Below are 19357 nucleotides of genomic sequence, written 5' to 3' on the forward strand. Positions count from 1 at the left end.
ACGACGTGATGACGTAACGCTAAGACGACGTTACAACACTTAGTTTTTTTTTTTTTCATTTGATTTGATTTGATTTGATTTGATTTATTTCGAACATGTAAAGAAAGAATAAAAAGGAAACGAAACCAAAACACACAAAAAAATTTAAATAAATCAATTAATGAATTAAAAAAAAAACAGCAAGGTAAGAATAAATAATAAACACCAGTGAAATATACAAGACAGTAATATTGTTCATGTTCAAAAAGGGGTAGGAAGAAGTATAAACTTATACAAACGTATATATACCTACCCCATAGACTTTTTGTTTATGTAAAATTAGATTAAAAAATATAACGTTTGACATTTGTTTGCATCTTAAGTGACTCAATTCCAACGATTTATCAATTTTAATCAAACAATATATAATTAACTGATACAATGATTGCTTTATCATATTACGGCGGGTGTGACACGCTGATGGCAAATAATGCCGATCCAAAATTTCAAGAATGTCATCAAGCAACAAACATTGAACTGTCCCACACACACGCTTTTTTTTTTTTTTTTCCAACTTGTCGCATTTAATGTTAGAAAAACTCTATAGAATGAAGGCAGCCATAACACACTAAGGCTCTACGCTATTCATGCACGGTTAAAACTGCTTTCTGCTTCAAACGTTAACGGGCAACATGGACAAAATGAGTGTGAGACAGTAGACGTGAGAACCCCGCGTGGCCCCGTGGCCTGTTCAAGCGCACAACTGTCATGCTTGTGTCGTGGTCAAATGACTACCAAAAGTTGATTGACCTTATAACATCTTGTGAGGCGCTCAACTGTTTAGCATCAGTAGCATCAATTTGTGCTCATTCACGTCACGAGGGTCCTCGCGTCTGCACGTTCACGAGTGGCATCCCCGCAGCTCTTTGATCAGCTGAGCACAACTGCACATAATTGCAAATATGCAGATCGCTCTCCTTTCTTCCCTTGTCCTCTTGTTTGAAAGCCGTGCTCTCGGCGAGGCCATGTCCCAAACACTGGGCCGTCCAAGAAGATCATTTATGGTTGGCTTTCCAGCTGAACTGTCATGGCTAAAAGGAAATGAAGAGGTTGGGAGGAGGGATGTGGGGAGTGGAGGGGATGTTTGGGGGTGAGGTGGGGGACTTTCAAGCGGGGGTCCTTCCTTTTGATCTTTTTAGGGCAGCAAAAAGGGAGGGGGGCTCCGTCTAAGCTGGCAAACACATTTAGCGGGTAATTGTTCAGATCAGACTGACAATCACTCTTGGAAATGCTTGGACAAACAAAAGTTTACAGCTCCAATTGGAAAAGTCAACAGGTCTCGCATAAGTCCCGTACATCAACAATGAAACTGTTGAGCTGGAGCTCCACTTTGATCACTTGTTTGCGTTTCAATTATCCAGTCTGCCTGGACCGCTGGCTTTTGTTAATACTGCAGAATGGGGGGCTTGAATTTAATGGGCTGCCTGTCATTTTTGATTGAGAATGCATCCACCTCACTGGCTCTGCACGCTGCACATCCCAGCATCCTCAGACAGACCGGACCAAATCAGCAGCCGCCACGCTGCCGTGTGAAATGACCTCGGGACGCCGCCCCTCAGGGTTCTGCCTGCGGGCCCAACAGCTGAGAGTCGGAACCACGAGAGGAAATACGGTGTGAAAACATTCAGCGACGCCAGTTTACCAGAGTTGCTGTTTGGAATTAAGAACTCAGCACAAATTTCTACAGCTGAAAACATCATCGTGTCTTCAGTGTTCATGTGTGATGATGGGTACATCACTACCAAGAGAGTGCCGGCTGCTGTTCAGCATACAGAATAAAGTCACACACATAAGGCAGTGTTGAATAGAAAGAAAGCCAAAAATATTTTGAATTTAGAAATATTATAAGCATGCACTGAGGCACAGATCTCCCTCACAGTGACTGCAACAATAATAATTTAAAAAAAAACTCTGTGAAACAAATTTCAAAGCTATAAATTTACATGGAATTCCAGTTATTCACACAGTTAGACTCAAAATGAATCATGTCACTACAAGTAAGAAAGTGTTGTTTTGGATTGAAGTCATGCTGTTTAGTCCCAGAAGGACTTTTAAGTAAATATTCACATAAGATCATTACGGAAATGTTTAAAATGTAAACGTGCTATTAACTTGTCACTTATTAATATTCCATCTATATACCTACTATCTATATACCTACTATCTATATACCTAGATATAAAACATTCTTTTCTTAAAATTCCAAGAGAAAATATTTTCGTAAATGTCACATCGTCTCAACCCGCATATATTTCTTTTAACATTAAATAAATATGATTTATAAATCTATTGAAATATCTAAATATCAAATATGACTACTGCAGCCTCTTGCTGTTGTTACGGCGCAGCGCTGCATTGCGGACCCGTGCCGGGCTGGTGTCCTGCTAGAAGGTGACTCTTCTGCCTCCTACAGCTCAGAGATGGCAGCCCCGGGGCCTCGGTGGGCTTCCTGGGAAAGTCTCTCTCTGGCTGAGTGTTATAGAGCAGATACAAGTGGCAGGAGGTTGTAAGTGCTTTTTGATGGGGGCAGCCACTGTGTCGGCCGGTGGCATTCGAAGCTGCTTAAGGAGGCAGGGTCGCATTCTCCGCTCACCCCTGCTATTCTACGGCCTCCACAGGGGGGTCGAGCCCAGGGTTAAATTGCTCCCTAAGCAAATGAAAAAGGTAGCTCTGTTTGTTTATCCGGGGTTAAGGATGATGGTCGAGGCTCCATAAAATGGATGAAAGCGTTACCCCCGTTTTTCTGCGCCGCAATTGCTCCACATTTGCATGGCAGCACCGGTGGCACAAAAGGTGTGATTTTTCCCACAAGCCAGTTCTACTTTAGAGCCGCTGGATGGTTGGGGGGCGGGGGTGGGGGTGGGGGGTGCTGTGAGGCAGAGGGCGGACTAGGGCCTGGCTTTGGCTGCCTGGCCACACAGCAGAAGCTTCCGGATTAATAAATCCAAGGCCTCAGGGCAGTGAGGAACACCTGTAGTACCAAGAGTGATTCTCCGCTGATTCCTCACCCAGTGCATAATGGAGTAATCACACTGCGCTGCCTCTAATTGACTCATCTGGTGTCTCAAGGGTCATATGGTGAAGTCTTGGAGGAAATCTGGCCTTGTAATCCAACGTGAAAGGAGTTAAGCTGATTAATGTCAAGTATTGTGGACACTGTTTAATCCAGTGCTTTGGACAGCGCAGCCTTTCAGAGGTCTGGATTAACAAATGGATGAAGACCTTTAAACGCACCAGCAATTTTGTCCAGCCAGGATGAATGGAACTTCTAGAGTGGCGGAACTCCGGCCAGTCGCTCTGCATTGGGAACATGCCATTAAATATAGCAAAGTCTTTGAAAAATGATCTTCTTCAGCCTTGAAGTTACACACTGGTAAACCCACTTGAGCAAAAAATGTTCATGGAGTAAAACATGGCTGACTTTCAAATAATGTCAGACTACGTTGTGGAAAGAATCTTAGAAGGAAACCAATAAAATGTTTAAACCCTGCCCCTAGTGGGAGAAAATGCAACTGTTATTCCAGATTTTAAAATTTGCTCTTTTTTTTGAAGAATTACCAGACTATACAGTAAATGGAATAGAAAACATAGCATCATATAAAGAATAGAATTATATATATATATATGTATGTATGTATTTATAATATAATTATTTTTGTATTGATACAGACAGATGTTGGAGGGATTCTGAGTCAATACGATTGAAATAAGAATGATTGAGAAACCATCAAGAAACAGCTGGTCCAGAACAGGGATCTTGGCTCTTGGTCCTCGGGGCCTGGCTGGACACAATGCAAAGAAAGATGCATGCTGGTTCCAATTGCACCGACCACCTGCAAGGAGACTGGGAATTGGGAACGGTGCAGCGTGGCCATTGGCCAGTGACAGTGGGACGACGGTGAAACACATAAAGCTCTCTTGCAGGGCAGAAAGCAGCGCAGGTTGGAGGTTGAGTGACAGCAGCTCCATCCAGTCAGGGCTCCCACCAACACTCTGCTCCGACCCTGCAACCAGGCGTCTGGAGAGGCGCTGGCTGCACTCACTTTTTTCCAGAGTGTTCCGTGATGCTGGGCGGGACTGGTAACACTGACACTCCCTGGCTGAGGGACAGTGTGTCGGAATTCTCTCCAGTAAATGAGATTTCATTGCATGTGAATTCAATATGGTAGTGGGGAGCTTCTGTCTGTGTTGGTTGTGTAAGTCTATTTGGTTCGAGACGACCTGAGGTCAAAGGACGAGGAGTGAATTCATTGGACTCGAATATATGCAGAGCTTTCAACCAGATTGTCTGCATATTTGTTAAGCCATCCATCATCCATCCATCCATCCATCCATCCATCCATCATCCATCCATCCATCCATCATCCATCCATCCATCCATCCATCCATCATCCATCATCCATCCATCCATCCATACATCCATCCATCATCCATACATCCATACATCCATCATCCATCCATCCATCATCCATCCATCCATCCATCCATCCATCATCCATCATCCATCATCCATCCATCCATCCATCCATCCATCATCCATCCATCCATCATCCATCATCCATCCATCCATCCATCCATCCATCATCCATCCATCCATCATCCATCCATCCATCCATCCATCCATCCATCCATCCATCCATCATCCATCCATCCATCATCCATCCATCCATCCATCCATCCATCATCCATCCATCCATCCATCCATCCATCCATCCATCATCCATCATCCATCCATCCATCCATCCATCCATCCATCCATCCATCATCCATCATCCATCCATCCATCCATCCATCCATCATCCATCATCCATCCATCCATCCATCCATCCATCATCCATCCATCCATCATCCATCATCCATCCATCCATCCATCCATCCATCATCCATCCATCCATCATCCATCCATCCATCCATCCATCCATCATCCATCCATCCATCCATCCATCCATCCATCCATCATCCATCATCCATCCGTCCATCCAGCTATTCTAATCTAATCAACGACTGTGCTGCAGCAGCATCCATGCAACACCTTGCACGCTGGGAACACCTCCAGCCTCTCACCAACCCAGCGGAGCCATCCAGGAGCCTTCTATCCCCCGTCAGCTTAGCAGCCGATGTTCCATGCGCTGTCGAGCTCACACCGTGTTTACATGCAAGTGTCACATAGGTGGGGTCGTGCCAGACCAATAAAAAAAAAAAGCAACAGTACCTGCTGGGACCGTCCAATCAGATTAGCGGCTGAAGGGTTAAAAGGTGGGAGATGAAAGAATAACATTAAAGTTACGGAGACTTACAGAACCCCAAGACAGCCAAAGCCTTTAAACAAACACAGCCGTATCATGGCCACCACGGCAAAGTGCTCTGACAGTGACATGCTGCTATCTGCTAAAAAGGAGGGAAGGAGGGAGGGGGGTGGGGGGGGATCTTCATGACTTCAAATGACCTTGTTATCCCTGCTGGGATCAGACTAAGAATACCCTCCCTGTTAGTTTTCCCTGGTCAGGTTTCATGTGGGGAGAAACCAAAGGCCATGGTGTTTCCTTTCTGTTCAGGAGGTGCTGCTTTAAGGTTAATGTCCACATCAGAGGAAGAGCAGCTTCTCAAAACAACAGCAAAATCAAATCAATGGACATCTGCGGATCTGTCGCGCTGGACGCAAGAAGAGAAAGAGAACAATGAGAAGAAAGCAACAAAAAAAAAACCCAACATGATTAAAAAAAAAAAAAAATGAATGGGTGGTGGATCGTCGTCCTCCCTACTGGTGTTGTGGAAGATTTGGTGCCGCGAGCTGACAACATCTTCAGCAAAGCCCCAGTTATGTCACCGTGTTTGCCTTTGCCTCTGGTGAAGGTTGCTGTGTTAACCCGTACGCCTTGTACACATAACAACAGTACAATATTACGATGGCTGTCTTCACGTGTGAGAGATGAAAGAGCCCTTGCGCAGATTAAAATACAGCTCTTCAGACTATGTATCTTCACCGGTAAACGATATATTTACATGGAGAGTATAATTACTTTTGTCCGGTCTTCTGTTGAGTGTTTGGTTCAGTGGCTCCTCACACGAGGAGAGAAGCAAGCAAAAGAACAGGATGCACTCTTACTAAGGAAATTGCACGTCATTACTACGTAAACAATGAATGATTACCACTTAATGGCCGGTGAATGATATCTAGTCAACGTCCTAACGAGAGAGCAATGATAAGGTAATGACAGAGACTACTGACAAGTCACTATCACCTCGGGTTCGCACTGCCACCAGCTCACTTTTCTTTAACCACCAGGGGGAAATGGAGTGAGCTTATCTTTGATTCCCCACCGAACCAATCATTCATCATTACTGAGCCATCACCGGCCACTGTAAAGAAAATCATTTGGAGTTCTGCAGCTTCATCGCTAAGTTCGACATTAGCGCCGCCAAGACTTGAAACGCTTTTGAGAAGGAAACACAATCGCAATAATAATTACAGTTCTGTCTCCGATCTGCTATGCATTGGCTAAAGTAGATATAAACTTGTCAGACATTGCAAATTGTTGGACTGCAGTTGAACCAATATAACCTGCGTTTTGAAATCTCAGCTGCAGTGGATACAATGCAGCTGCCTTTGTGTTCTCGCGCTCTGATGATCAGCACGTTCAAGGTTCCTCTTTGCTGACTCTGCTGAGATCTGTGCGTCTTTGATCGTCTCTGGCTGAAGGAGGAAGACGTGAGTTGAGTGACAGGTGAGGCTCAGGTACACTGAACCCACTCGGCGGCGGCGCAGTCAGCGCGAAGAGTTTGCACTCGCGTCGGGAAAGAAGCTTTTGAACACTCTACAAACTGCGGGTGAAAAGCTGGTGTGACCCTTCGCTCAACCCTGACCTCCACCTCTCTTGGCACCGCTGCATTGGAAAGTATGTTGGACTTTGTCGTCTGTTCAAGTCATCTGAAAGTGATGCGGAGTCGCGATGGCTTTGCTGCTTATTCCTCCGCCTGATGCTGAAGAGATTCCCCCGCGTCTGTGTGTGGTCGAACTGCCCTGATATTGATGAACGCGTGGGTGAGTTTGAGGTGGTGCACGTCATCCAAGAACCAACAATAATCTCTCAAGTGGTTTCTGCTATTGCGTGCTCATGGAATTCTCATGTCTGAAGTCTGCACAGGGACAGCAAAGCACCACGATGATCAGAAAGAATATATACATATATATATATATAGAAAGAAAGAATATTAATGGAGCAAATGTTGGCAATTTATTTTGCAATTCAATTCAATAATTTCAATACATTTTTTTAGTAGGCGCGATAGAAAGTGGGATATTTTTGTGGAGTGAATTGAAGCGCTGTGGAATAAATTTGGGTGGTGACCTCATGCTCAGGAATAAAATGTGACTCCACCAGTTGAGAGCCACTGGTTGAGAGTGAGGGGTAAACGATAGACAGACAGACAGATAGATAGATAGATAGATAGATAGATAGATAGATAGATAGATAGACGGACGGACAGACAGATAGATAGATCGATATTTGATTGTACATAATTTTTCACTTGTTGTATTGTTTTTTGACAGCTGCAACAGTCTAGTTTCCCAATTTGGGATCAATAAAGTTCAGTCTAATCTAATCTAATCTACTATGTAATGACAGTAGCCAAATGCCAAGATGTGTCGAAAGCAAATTAAAAAGCAAGCGGCGTCCAAACAAGAGTTTAATATCAGTATTTTAATGTACATTTCTTACACGTTTTAAATAAATATTCCGTTTTTAAAATTATTTTACACATCCTCAAATAAAAAATATATTTATATATGTATAAAAACAGACATTCAGGGGGTGGCGAGGACACGAGGGCGAGCGGAGGGAGGCGTCGCCGGGCTCCTGACACTGAGGAAAAGCTGTGATTCTCAAACGGTAGCTGCCACGCGGTTCCACCAGACGCTGTTCGAGCTCTGCTTTCCCTTAAACTATATGAGATACAGGAAGTTGACGCCCCCCCCCCCGGCCCGGCCCCCCAGCCGGCCCCCCCGCCAGCCCCCGGGATGCAGCGCAGAGCCTCCGGCACAGTGTGTGACAGTGAGCGAGCTCGGTCCTCCCTGGCAGTGCGGTCAGTCAGGGCCCTTCAAGTCTCCTTGAGCAGCAGGCAGGAGTCCACGCAGGAGACTCCCATGGTCACAACGAAAGAAAACAACACGGCACACTCTACTAGGATTCACCCATACGTGGGACAACAAAGTCATGTGCATCTACAGACAAACGTCTCTTCTTTACTCTTTTTTTTTTTTTTTTTTTCTTTCTTTTTTTCAAAACACAGGTCAATACTAATTCTGGAGTACAAAAATAGATTTCTCGTATTTTTTATTTTTTTTTTGTCTATGAATATTTTTTTTTATACTTTGAGAGAAAATAGAAATCAAACTACGGGTTATGATATATAGTGAGTCGGACAAAATGTCTGTGGAGGTCTTTGGAGGAGTGGAGGAGCTGCTGTGTCTGCCGCTGCTCATTCAGTCTGTCACTTTCATCGCTCTCTCTCTTCTCTTTGTTCACTTTGTCTCTTGCCCCTCCCTCCCTTCTCGCCCTCAGCGCTGCGCCGAGTACCGCGTGCGTTTAGTCCTGTGGCTGAAGGGGTAGTGGATGAAGTCGAAGGGGCGGTGGTGGCTGGGGTGGGCCGGTTGCTGCCCTTTGGGGAGCCTCTTCATGAAGTGGACCTCGCGCTGGTGCTGCCGCGTCCGCGAGCCCTTCCGCGGCCGCCCGCGCCGGGTGAACGCCATGTACCAGCCCTCGTAGCGGGCGTTCCTCAGTGCTGTGTAGTTGTTCTCCAACACGATCTCGGTGAAGATGCAGTCGCGGCCGTGACCGTTTTTCTGCAACAACAAAAAAAAAACACACACAAAGACAACAGGATGAGCTCAGAGCGAAACGCTGCGAATTTTGAATTCAGAGAAAGTGTATTGTGTGTCTGTGTAGACACTGTGTGCACACACACACAGACACACACACACACACACACGCAGCCCTCCCCTGATACGCGCAGCATATGCTGCAGTCATTACAGATCAGAGACGGTGGATGAGAGTCGGCGACGACTCTGTGAAGTCATCAGCTGCCGGGAGGATCCTCCACTCAGAAGACCTCAGAGGGTCCACATAGCCGTAAAACACCTCATGCATTACTATGCTTCCCCCGTCTTCTTCTACTACTTCTGCACTCCAGTCTAGAAACAGTCACAGTTTGTTTTGTTTTTTTTTATCAACGGTGACACGTACAGTGAAGTCAGCCGGACGCCTTTCGCTGCCACTTTTTGGACAAGTTGCAATGTTAAAAATAGCCCCATCTCTCTCTCTCTCTCTCTCTCTCACACACACACACACCTTAAAGACGTCACGTGTTCTCTCTTTAACACGCACACACTCACAAACATACACACGGTGGGGCCAAGGCAGCCTGTGACTGGGCCAGTGGCGAGCGAGGGGCAGATGGTGTACGAGGTAGGGTGCTGGGTGGGTGGAGGGGAAGAAAGGCCGTGTGTGTGTGTGTGTGTGTGTGTGTGTGTGTTGGGGGAGTGCAGGGTGGCTGGCAACACTGCTTATTAGCCCTCCCAGTGAGAGAGAGATTGTGGCCTGAAACACACACCTACATGCACCAATGGCACAGCAGCAGCATCGCTGGGGCCACAACCCACACATGCAGTGCAAAAGTCACCATCGTGAGTGAGCGTTGAGCCTCACACACCACAGTGACTCAGGCCCAGGGATGTAGAGGGCAGGCAAAGGAAAAGGAAGCTGTGACGACCAAGGCGTCGCTGCTGAGTTTGCACTGAAATCAGTCTGAGCTCGCGGCAGGCAGAGCATTAATATTCTGCAGAGGCACAAACACCTCAAAGTCACCCGCGCTCCACTGGTGTGTCTCCACAGTTGAGCGTGCGTTTGCAGCACAGCACTCCTCAGCTAACCCCGGGCCGACCGGCCGGCTGTGGAGCCGCAAGCCTCTGACACTTTGACCTCAGCTACAGCAAACCTGCCAGCCTTTTGCCTCTGCTGCTGCTGCGGCTGCTGCTGCTGCTGCTGCTGCTGCTGCTTGGCCTCAACATTTCTCCTCACCTTGCCAACGAGCTTCCCCCTCTTGTTCATGCAGATGTAGAAGCCCGTCTCCGCTCCTTTGATCCGCACTCGGCTCCCAAACGTGTCTGTTTCCACAATGAGTTTCGCTGTAAAAAAAAACAACAACAACAAAACACACACACACACACAATGTTAGTTTGTTATGGCTGAAAGTGCTCTACAGCTGTTGGCTAGGCCACTGAATTTTCTTTAATTTTTTTTTTCTTTGTTCTTTCGGTTGTGCTTGTCCTTAACACAATGATACATTTGTAAATGACAAGAAAATAAAAGCATAAAAGGTGCATTAAAAAGCTCTTTTTTCTTTAATCTAACACAACAGTCAAAAAAACGCACACACACACACACACACACACATTTTTGTGTATCCATCCCAGTCCTTGCAATTCATGCAGACAGGAATTCCACGCTGCACAGAGCTGCAATTTGACTTCTTCACTTTGCTTTCAAATGTGACAGAAAAACAAGGCAACGTCGGCCGGCTGTTGCCATTAGCTTTGTGCTAATGAGCTAAGAGCTTCTTTGCTCTCATCGTCAGTAACTCATTAAACCAGCGGCACTGGACAGCTCAGGGCTCACACTGCTGGTTAGATGCAGGTGTGTGTGATGTGTGACACACACACGCACACACACACCTTCACAGCTCGATGTGCGGACAAGCTGCAGCAGCAAACATTGCATCATTGGAATTTTAGAAGATGAGTCTTGACGGTGTCCAGGAAATGTTCTGGAGGTTGAAGTCAGAAAGTAAGATGACTTCTAATGTCTCTTCCAGACCCTGAGGGTCTCCGGAGAGCCGCTGCTTCACCAGCTACACCAGCAGACAGGGCTCCTCTGAGCCCTCGTCCCCTTTTAACGAGACACACTGGGATCACAAATGGTGCTGCTGCTGCTGCTGCTGCTGCTGCTGCTGCTGCTGCTGCATATCAGGAGCCCGGGAGAAACTCAGAGAGAAACGCTGCTGGTGGTTGGTATCAGTCGGCAGCTTTTAGCCTCTTGACACCACAGACCAAAAAATAAAAAATAGAAATGAGTGAGACTGCATAACTAAAGGGGGCAAATATGGAGGTTTTTCACCCCAAATCAATAGAGGGGGGAAGATATTTTTGTTTTGTGCACATCAAAGCATCAAACTTATGTAGTTATTTAAAGGTGATTATTTATTTATTTATTTATTTATCTATTTATTTATTTATTTAATGTCTCAGACATATCTCAAAACAGAAAATTATTTTTGGTGATAAAAAATAAAATCTATTTTCAGTGCTTTGGTCCTGCAGAAGGGACAAAGAGGCATTCCGGCAGACAAAACTACTTGGAAAAAACAAAAACATAAACACCGATGCTCAAATGAAAAAAAAAAAAAAAATCTATGGAATAATATCTTTGATGAGTGTTCTTCTTTTCGTTGCGAGTGAAGCCCGATGGGAACCAGAGGTGTGTGTGTGTGTGTGTGTGTGTGTGTGTGTGTGTGTGTGTGTGTGTGTGTGTGTGTGTTTTAATTCAGGTGGTGGAAGAGATCAAACTGCTTCCCTTCCACGGCGGTTCGACGCACACAACTAATTCAATAAAAGCGACGTGAGAGGGGAAATTCTAGCCCGTCACAGACACACACACACACAGACAGACAGACAGACAGACAGACAGGCAGAGTCGGAGCAGCTCGGCCCGTCGGTTCTTCCTTCACTTCCTTCTCTTACCGTGCACGTCTCCGTCCTCGGCCATGGCATTGATCTTCTTGTTGGGCAGGACCTGCACATGCTTGCCGCTGGTCCGGCTGTACAGCTGGTAGACCCGGATCAGCCTGCGACTCACGCTGTCCGTCACTTTGCTCTGCTCGCTTACATGCTGCGTGAAATTAGGCGGGGACTGATTGGTTACCTGTCAGAAATTAGATGTCATCACAATCATCAGTGTGTGTACATATAGAGGATTTTTTTTGTTTGTTTTTTCTCTCTCTTGCTATTTTTTCTATGACTTGATGTTCTTTTATTGGCGGTATGCAGGAGTCGGGACGCAGCGGAACCGCGGTGCTGGTCGGGTCCAAGGCCAGTGGGATATCGTAAGGAAGCGATGGGAGGGGAAACCCGCTTGTTGTCTTCTTATTTCCTCCCCGCTTAACAACTGCGAGCAGCTCCGAGGCGCGCGCCGCTGCCAAATGAAATGAACGGCTTCCCAAAGAGACGCGCGGCGTGATTGCAGGTTGCGCGTAAAGAGGGGAGAGCGCGCGCACGCCGTGCGACTTTAACGTCGTGCAAACTTTTTTTTTTTTAATAACGAACTTCCTTCTCCGCCTGCTATGACGGAATGAATGAATGAATGAATGAATGAATGAATGATTGAAAGAGTGGTTGGCGTTAACACGAGCGGCGATCGCGCATTTCTCTCTCTCTCTCTCTCTCTCTCTCTCTCTCTCTCTCTCTCTCTCTCTCTCTCTCTCCTTCTTCTTTTTTCTACCAGGAGCCGCGAGGCCGTCTGTGCCCGCGCGCACCGTGCCAGGGTCGGTGTGTCCGGCACGAGCAACCTGCCAGCAGCCGGCCGCGCAATGGGAGCCATCCCATAATATTGCTATCACATTATTATGCACCGGTGTTCCCCAACCTGCGCGCCCGTCTCTGCATAGCACCAGCATTATAAATAAATAAATAAATAAATAAATATTTATTTATTTACCAAATACAAATACATTTACTAAATATACTATATATAGTTTTACAATATATATAGTTTTTTTTAATTATTATTCTAATAGGGGAGAGAAATGCATTGACATACCTGAGCGTAGTAGCAAAACGCAAACAAGTGCAGCAACCTGCGAAGGAGAATAAGAAAATTAAATAAATAAATTAAAAAAAATCATTTAACGGAGAAGAGAGGGAAGAGAGGAAGGGAGGAAGAGAGGGAGGGAGGGAGCAGGCAGGTAGGGGTGAAAAGTGTCGGAGGAGAAACACTCACAGATAGCCGAGTCTCGATGACGAGGGTCGCATGTTGGATGTTGAGATGAAATCAAAACAATGACGTCCAACCAAAGTTCGTCGCTGAGGGGAAATCCTTCACTGTTAATCCTCAACAGTGGTCGTGTATGGGGTGGAGGACTGGCTGCTCAGAGAGGTTCAGGTGGACTCAGCCAGGCAGCAGCGTCCATCACCTTCTCCCTGATGACACTACTGCTCAGTCAGTCACTCTGGGGCGGAGGCAGCGGCTGCAGGCGACAAAGTTTGGAGGAAACTTTCCAACCCCTTCTTCTTCCTCCTCCTCCTCCTCCTCCACTTCTTCCTCTGCTTCCTCCTCTTCTTCTTCCCGTCTCATCAGACCTCTCTGGTCTGTGTGTGTGTGTGTGTGTGTGTGCGTGTGTGTGTGTGTGTGTGTGTGTAATCCCGGTGGTGCTCTCCTCAGGTGAGCTGCTGCTGCTGCTGCTGCTGCTGCTGCTCCGCTCGGCTGTCTGGACTGAGTGCAGGACGGACCCTCCTCCTCTCTTCTCCTCCTCCTCCTCTCTTCTTCTTCTCCTCCTCCTCTCCTCTCTCTGCTCCCATCCCACGCCGCCGCTGCCGTGTCAGACGTCTCGGCTCGCCGCTCGCGCTCTGCTCCGGGTTAAAATGGCAGGAGGGCCGACCTGCTAAGAACAAGACCCCCCCCCCCTCCCCCCTCTCCCTCCCCCGCCCCCTCACACCCCCCAACCCCTCACCCTCTTTTTTGCAGAACAAAAGCAGACAGCCCCAACCCCACCCCCTCCCTCACCCCATCCCTCCCCCTCCCCCCTCTGATCTAAAACATCTCTCTCTCTCTCTCTCTCTCTCTCTCTCTCTCTCTCTCTCTCTCTCTCTCTACCTGAGGTGCGGTCTTCCAGTTATGGGATGCTGCTGCTGCTGCTGCAGGTTGTGTATTGGCAGAGTGAAGTGTGAGACATATTAAAAGGATTACAGGCGATTAGCGTTTTTTTAAAGACTCCCGCTCCCTTCATTTGATAACGAGAGAGCAGTTTCTTCTCTCTCTCTCTCTCTCTCTCTCTCTCTCTCCCTCTCTCTCTCCCCCCCACCTTGTGTTGAAATCTCTGGAAAACAAGAAAACAAACCAGCCGAAACTGGCAGGCAGGGTGATGCGGGACGTTCACACTCTTCATTAATTGGCCCATTTTGTTGATTTGTGTTTGTTATTGTGTTTGTGTTTTGCGCGGCCGCATTAATGAGCCACTAAGCGGCACCTTTCTCCGTCGCCCTCGCATCATGTCGCATCGAGAAGCCATCCGAGCCCCATTATCAGTGTGACTGATTGATGAGATGATGAATGAGTCTAGCCAGTATCGGCCGCGGCGCGGACTGAAACTCATCAGCGGCTAATGAATTAGTGAATTAATGAATGGCCGTGGTTGGGTTGTCAGCTAACGAGCTTAAGGTCTAGTCGGCGGCAGAGTTCAAGAAGCAGTGACGACTGTGGTGAGTCAGTGGCAAATATCAGCTTCACGTCAGCTGCACTGGGGGGGGGGGCGCGCAGCCTCTCCGCCGGCGGCAGGGGGCGCTCTGGAGGACGCAGTGGTGGGATGTGAAGGGGGCTCCGCTTCGCTCCTCGTTTCACGCTGGACTTCCTTCATCAGTGACACACTGCTGCTGGTCAGCCCACTGGTTTCTACTTCTGCTGCCCCCCCCCCCCCCCCCCCACACACACACACACACTCACACACACACACTCCTCCATTAGCATGAGCGCGAGTGTGAGCGCGCACGTTTCAGAAGTCAGACAGGACTGGAGCTCTGCAGTGGGTCAGCGGGTGAAAAGCACTTCATGCTCATCTCAAGTCCTGATTGGCTCTGAGGGGGAGAAGCAACTGCAATATGGGAAACCTGTGTGTGTGTGTGTGTGTGTGTGTGTGTGTGTGTGTGTGTGTGTGTGTGTGTGAGAGAGAGAGAGAGAGAGAGAGAGAGAGATTTTGGACACCTATATTGTAAACGTCATTTAAACGCATGTTTAAAAGGTGTTTTGAAAACCAAAGTGTGTGTGTGTGTGTGTGTGTGTGTGTGTGTGTGTGTGTGTGTGTGTGTGTGTGTGAGCAGCCAGCAGTGGGCAGTTCCAGCTCTGGACCCTGGGCTGTGGGACTGGTTGCCCTCCCCTTAACCCCAGGAGCCCTGCATCCATCAGCGGCCCAGCAGGGGGCCTCATAACCCCCCCCCACCACCACCACCCACCCCACTCTGCCCCCAAGCCTCTCTACCCCCCCCACCCCACCACCCACCCACCTCCCTCTCTGCTCATCTGCTCGGCTGCTAGGACTCTAGCAATATGTTTGCCTTCACTCTGCGGTCTGGCCAAGCTTCTGTCCGTGTTGATGGTTTGTGCTCCTGTGCAGCTTCACACGTGCGATGGAGCGATACGTTTCAGTTTCACTGAGAAATAAAACTCCCTTCTGTAACTTCAGACCAATATACAATATACTGGCCATTTGATCGCTGCTTGTGAGTGTTAAATGGCGAACGAGAGTTCCAAGGTGGGAAGGCGTTTGGTATTGGGCTTGGGTGGCGGAAGGGTCAAAGAAGAATGAATGTAAAACGCTGGAGTTACATTTGACTTTTGCAGGTGTTCGCATTGAATGGGAGGCGCAGAAGCCGTCCTCCCGGTCAGAGAGGCCGCTGTGAGGAGGATGGAGGGACAACATTCCTTGCATGGAGGTTGTTTGAGTTTTCTCTTTGATGACTTGTTAAAAATAAAAATACTCCTCCGTCCAATCGAAACGCACCATTGTCACTGGGCAGTCAACTGGTCACGTTTCCACGACACTTTTGCAATATTCCTCGATATGGATCCGTGTGAACAACCTCCTCATGAGAGCCTCCAAACCTTGGATTTTCCAAGCTGAGCTTTAGTTTCCAGCACCAGGTTTTATTACGGCCATATTGAGGTTCTGAGCAGTTCTAGGGGTCATAGGAACGCAGATGTTACTTATTGTTTTCTCTGTGTTGTTGGAGCTGCAAGGCCGTCCCACCATCGCCTATGGTGGTGAACACTGAGTAGTGACTGCAGGGACACAGACACAAGTGGCCAACCTGGGGTCTAGGTCCAGCGTTGGAGTTGGGCTCAGGAGCCTGAAGTAGAAACGCTGGTTCAGGCCTTGGACCAGGAGGCCTCGGGGGCCCAGCACGTCCAATGGTAGGGAAGCTGCAGGGGGGGCGGGGCACGTGTGTCTCCGAGACCACTGGTCAATACTGGCATGCGTCACTTTCACTCTTTCATTCCGACTGTGTTTGCTCTGCGTGGTGAATAGACATGGAGGGAATTTGCCTGACAACCATCCGACCAATCCCTCGCTGCTCATTGGCCCAAAGGTCACAGAGTGTTGTACGATCTCCCTCCGTCGTTTTCTTTTCTTTCTACAAGTTGAGTTGCCACTGTCTGAATGCGATGAACTCACGTCCACTCAGGAGTGGTCAAGCGAAGGCTGACAGCCACAAGCGATGATTGTCCAGGAGAAACAGCGATAATCTGAGTACAGAAAGGACTCTGTCTAACGATACCTGAGAACACGTCCATACCTTTCACAGAAGCACACAGTGATCTTCTCCACGAGCTGCTTCCTCAAGGCGAGGCTCCACTGCTCCGCTCTGCCACAGCAGAGTGTCATCCACATCTTTGACGTAGATTGTGAGGGTGAAGTGAAAGCTGTGGCTCAAACCCTCAAATATACATTTGCAACTTCCAACGGCTGAAAAACTTCAGACAATTTCCTGTGGACTTGGACTCTTCGAATTAATGAGACTAAAAGAACTCAGGAGATCCAAATCTTTTTAGCCATTGAGCCAAAAGATTTAGAATCAGTCTCGTGATGGACGTCTCCTCACTGTTATATAGACTCTGCTAGTCCACTGTTGGGGGTAACATATTAACAGCGGTGTGACACGGTGGGAATCGTATCTTTTGACCCTGAGCAAAAAGAAAGTCAGTATTGTCAGACTGCGTGGAAGGATGGCCCGGAGAGAGTGAGATCATCAGCAGAGAGACCACTAGTGCTCCTCGCCATGACACCGCAACACAAAGTGAGTTTGCATATTTGCAGTATATCATGACAATGACATTAGTGTAGCGCGGGGACAACACGAGGTGACCGCAGGCTTGAAATTCCTGAGAGGACTCCACCAAATGGGCCTGATGCTGAGTGGAGCAGCACGTGTCACACTTCTTACACTTACCACACACAGACACAGAGGTATAAACACACACACACACACACACACACACACACACACACACACACACACACACACACTGAGCAGCTTCAGGATCAATCGAGGGCTTCCAAGGTGAATGTGTTTCAACTTGATTCGTTTGTAAAGCCATGATATGAAACAGTTTTAATACGTCCAATGTAACATAAAACAGTATTACAGGAGTAGTATCTTAGTGATGCATTTCAGTTCATTTGGTGGGTTTGTTGAATTGATTGACAAGAATACAAAAATGCCAATGAAAAGTCTTTGGCTTCTTTGGGAAGGCGTTGAGCAGCAGTGCTGTACAGAAGGGCCTGTGTGGAATGCGTATGAGAGCGAGACGGTGGGGAGTGACCGGGCGGTCAGCAAGAGGAGGAAATAAAGTGAAAAAGCAGAGAGGAATACAGGCTCTAGCTGGAATTTTTGTTCAGGAGGAAAAGTGAAAAAAGAAAGAGGGAGAGAGAGAGAGGGAGAGGGAGAGGGAGAGAGGGAGGCAGCATGGTGTTGAAGCTGTTGTCTTTCTCTCAGTGGCCTTCTTCAAAGGCAGCCTGGCCCTGATGGCTTTACCAGCCACTGCTGCTGCTGCTGCTGCTGCTGCTGCTGCTGCAGGGACTCACACCACCCAGACACACACTGCCAGCTCCGAGCCACAACCACAGGTGAACCTGCACACACACACACTCACACACAGTGACTCTCACAGGTTGACGTGGTCTCAGAGAGTGGCCTGGATGGCAGACAGAGAGTGGGAGGACCGCTGGTGGAATAACAACATACTGTACATACAGAACAAAGTGGGAGGAGATGGAAGTGGGAGAATCATCAGTGGTCTGGTGATTAACCTGCGAGTGTCAGAAAGAATCACGGGGAAAAGATGTGTGTGTCTTCGTGCAGCAGTGGTCTCCAGTGCCTCATGGTGGGATGTCACTGTGTCACAGTGTTTCCTCAGACTAGCAGGAATGAAGAAGTTTGGCAATTTGGGTGGAATGGAAATGTGTTCATGAAGAAGAAGAAGAAGAAGAAGAAGAAGAAGAAGAAGAAGAAGAAGAAGAAGAGAGTGGTACTTGGAAGCACATCAATCAGCTGTCAAGCTGCAGATACATGCAGCTTGCGTGTTAAATGATTCATGTACGTCATGAAATAAAAAGTAGCTCCCTGTGCTACTTGTATTTCCTCTGTCATTAAAAATCAAAGCAAATTCTGAGCACTACCGTGTCTTTCATAACCATCATTCAAACTAAAATTGAAAAAATATGGTATAATGTATTCAGGTGGCCCTGGTGGCCCTGGTGGAGCCTGGTGGCCCTGGTGGCCCTGGTAGAGCCTGGTGGCCCCGGTGGCCCTGGTAGAGCCTGGTGGCCCTGGTGGCCCTGGTGGCCCTGGTGGCCCTGGTAGAGCCTGGTGGCCCTGGTGGCCCTGGTGGAGCCTGGTGGCCCTGGTGGAGCCTGGTGGCCCTGGTGGCCCTGGTGGCCCTGGTAGAGCCTGGTGGCCCTGGTGGCCCTGGTGGCCCTGGTGGCCCTGGTAGAGCCTGGTGGCCCTGGTGGCCCTGGTGGAGCCTGGTGGCCCTGGTGGCCCTGGTGGCCCTGGTGGAGCCTGGTGGCCTTGGTGGCCCTGGTGGCCCTGGTGGAGCCTGGTGGCCCTAGTGGCCCTGGTGGCCCTGGTGGAGCCTGGTGGCCCTGGTGGAGCCTGGTGGCCCTAGTGGCCCCGGTAGAGCCTGGTGGCCCTGATGGAGCCCCGGTGGCCCTGGTGGCCCTGGTGGCCCTGGTGGAGCCTGGTGGCCCTGGTGGCCCTGGTGGAGCCTGGTGGCCCTAGTGGCCCCGGTGGCCCTAGTGGCCCTGGTAGAGCCTGGTGGCCCTGGTGGCCCTGGTGGCCCTGGTGGAGCCTGGTGGCCCTAGTGGCCCCGGTAGAGCCTGGTGGCCCTGATGGAGCCCCGGTGGCCCTAGTGGCCCTGGTGGCCCTGGTGGAGCCTGGTGGCCCTGGTGGAATGCTCCCTCCTGGCACTGTGCTGTCTCAGGGGTGCGAGCAG

The 19357-nt window shown here is 48.5% G+C and overlaps 1 protein-coding gene across 2 annotated transcripts; it reads right to left on the reverse strand.

Annotated features, from left to right (window-relative positions):
- Positions 1-8047: 8047 nt before the first annotated feature.
- On the reverse strand, positions 8048-13302 carry fgf8a (fibroblast growth factor 8a). 2 transcript variants are annotated; one of them, XM_076016715.1, is made up of 5 exons: positions 13094-13302; positions 12914-12950; positions 11839-11986; positions 10121-10227; positions 8048-8884 (listed from the first exon to the last, which is right to left on the reverse strand). In XM_076016715.1, exons 1-5 carry the CDS (start codon positions 13123-13125, stop codon positions 8600-8602), a joined length of 609 nt encoding a protein of 202 aa, XP_075872830.1. In that variant the 5' UTR covers positions 13126-13302; the 3' UTR covers positions 8048-8599. The 2 variants fall into 2 exon arrangements, with proteins under 2 accessions (XP_075872830.1, XP_075872829.1); XM_076016714.1 differs by having other exon boundaries at positions 11839-12019.
- Positions 13303-19357: the final 6055 nt, after the last annotated feature.

Source organism: Nelusetta ayraudi, unplaced genomic scaffold (assembly GCF_046127955.1).
Source record: "Nelusetta ayraudi isolate G7.1 ecotype Tasmania unplaced genomic scaffold, CSIRO-AGI_Nayr_v1 ptg000235l, whole genome shotgun sequence".
Classification (NCBI taxonomy): Eukaryota; Metazoa; Chordata; class Actinopteri; order Tetraodontiformes; family Monacanthidae; genus Nelusetta; species Nelusetta ayraudi.

Bases quoted from the DNA above. Each gene is read 5' to 3' on its own strand.
- fgf8a (XM_076016714.1), bottom strand. From the start codon at position 13,125: ATGCGACCCTCGTCATCGAGACTCGGCTATCT. The intron at 12,020-12,913 runs GTATGTCAATGC...AATTTCTGACAG, and splicing joins CGTTTTGCTACTACGCTCAG to GTAACCAATCAGTCCCCGCC. The intron at 8,885-10,120 runs GTGAGGAGAAAT...TTGTTGTTGCAG, and splicing joins GGGGGAAGCTCGTTGGCAAG to AAAAACGGTCACGGCCGCGA.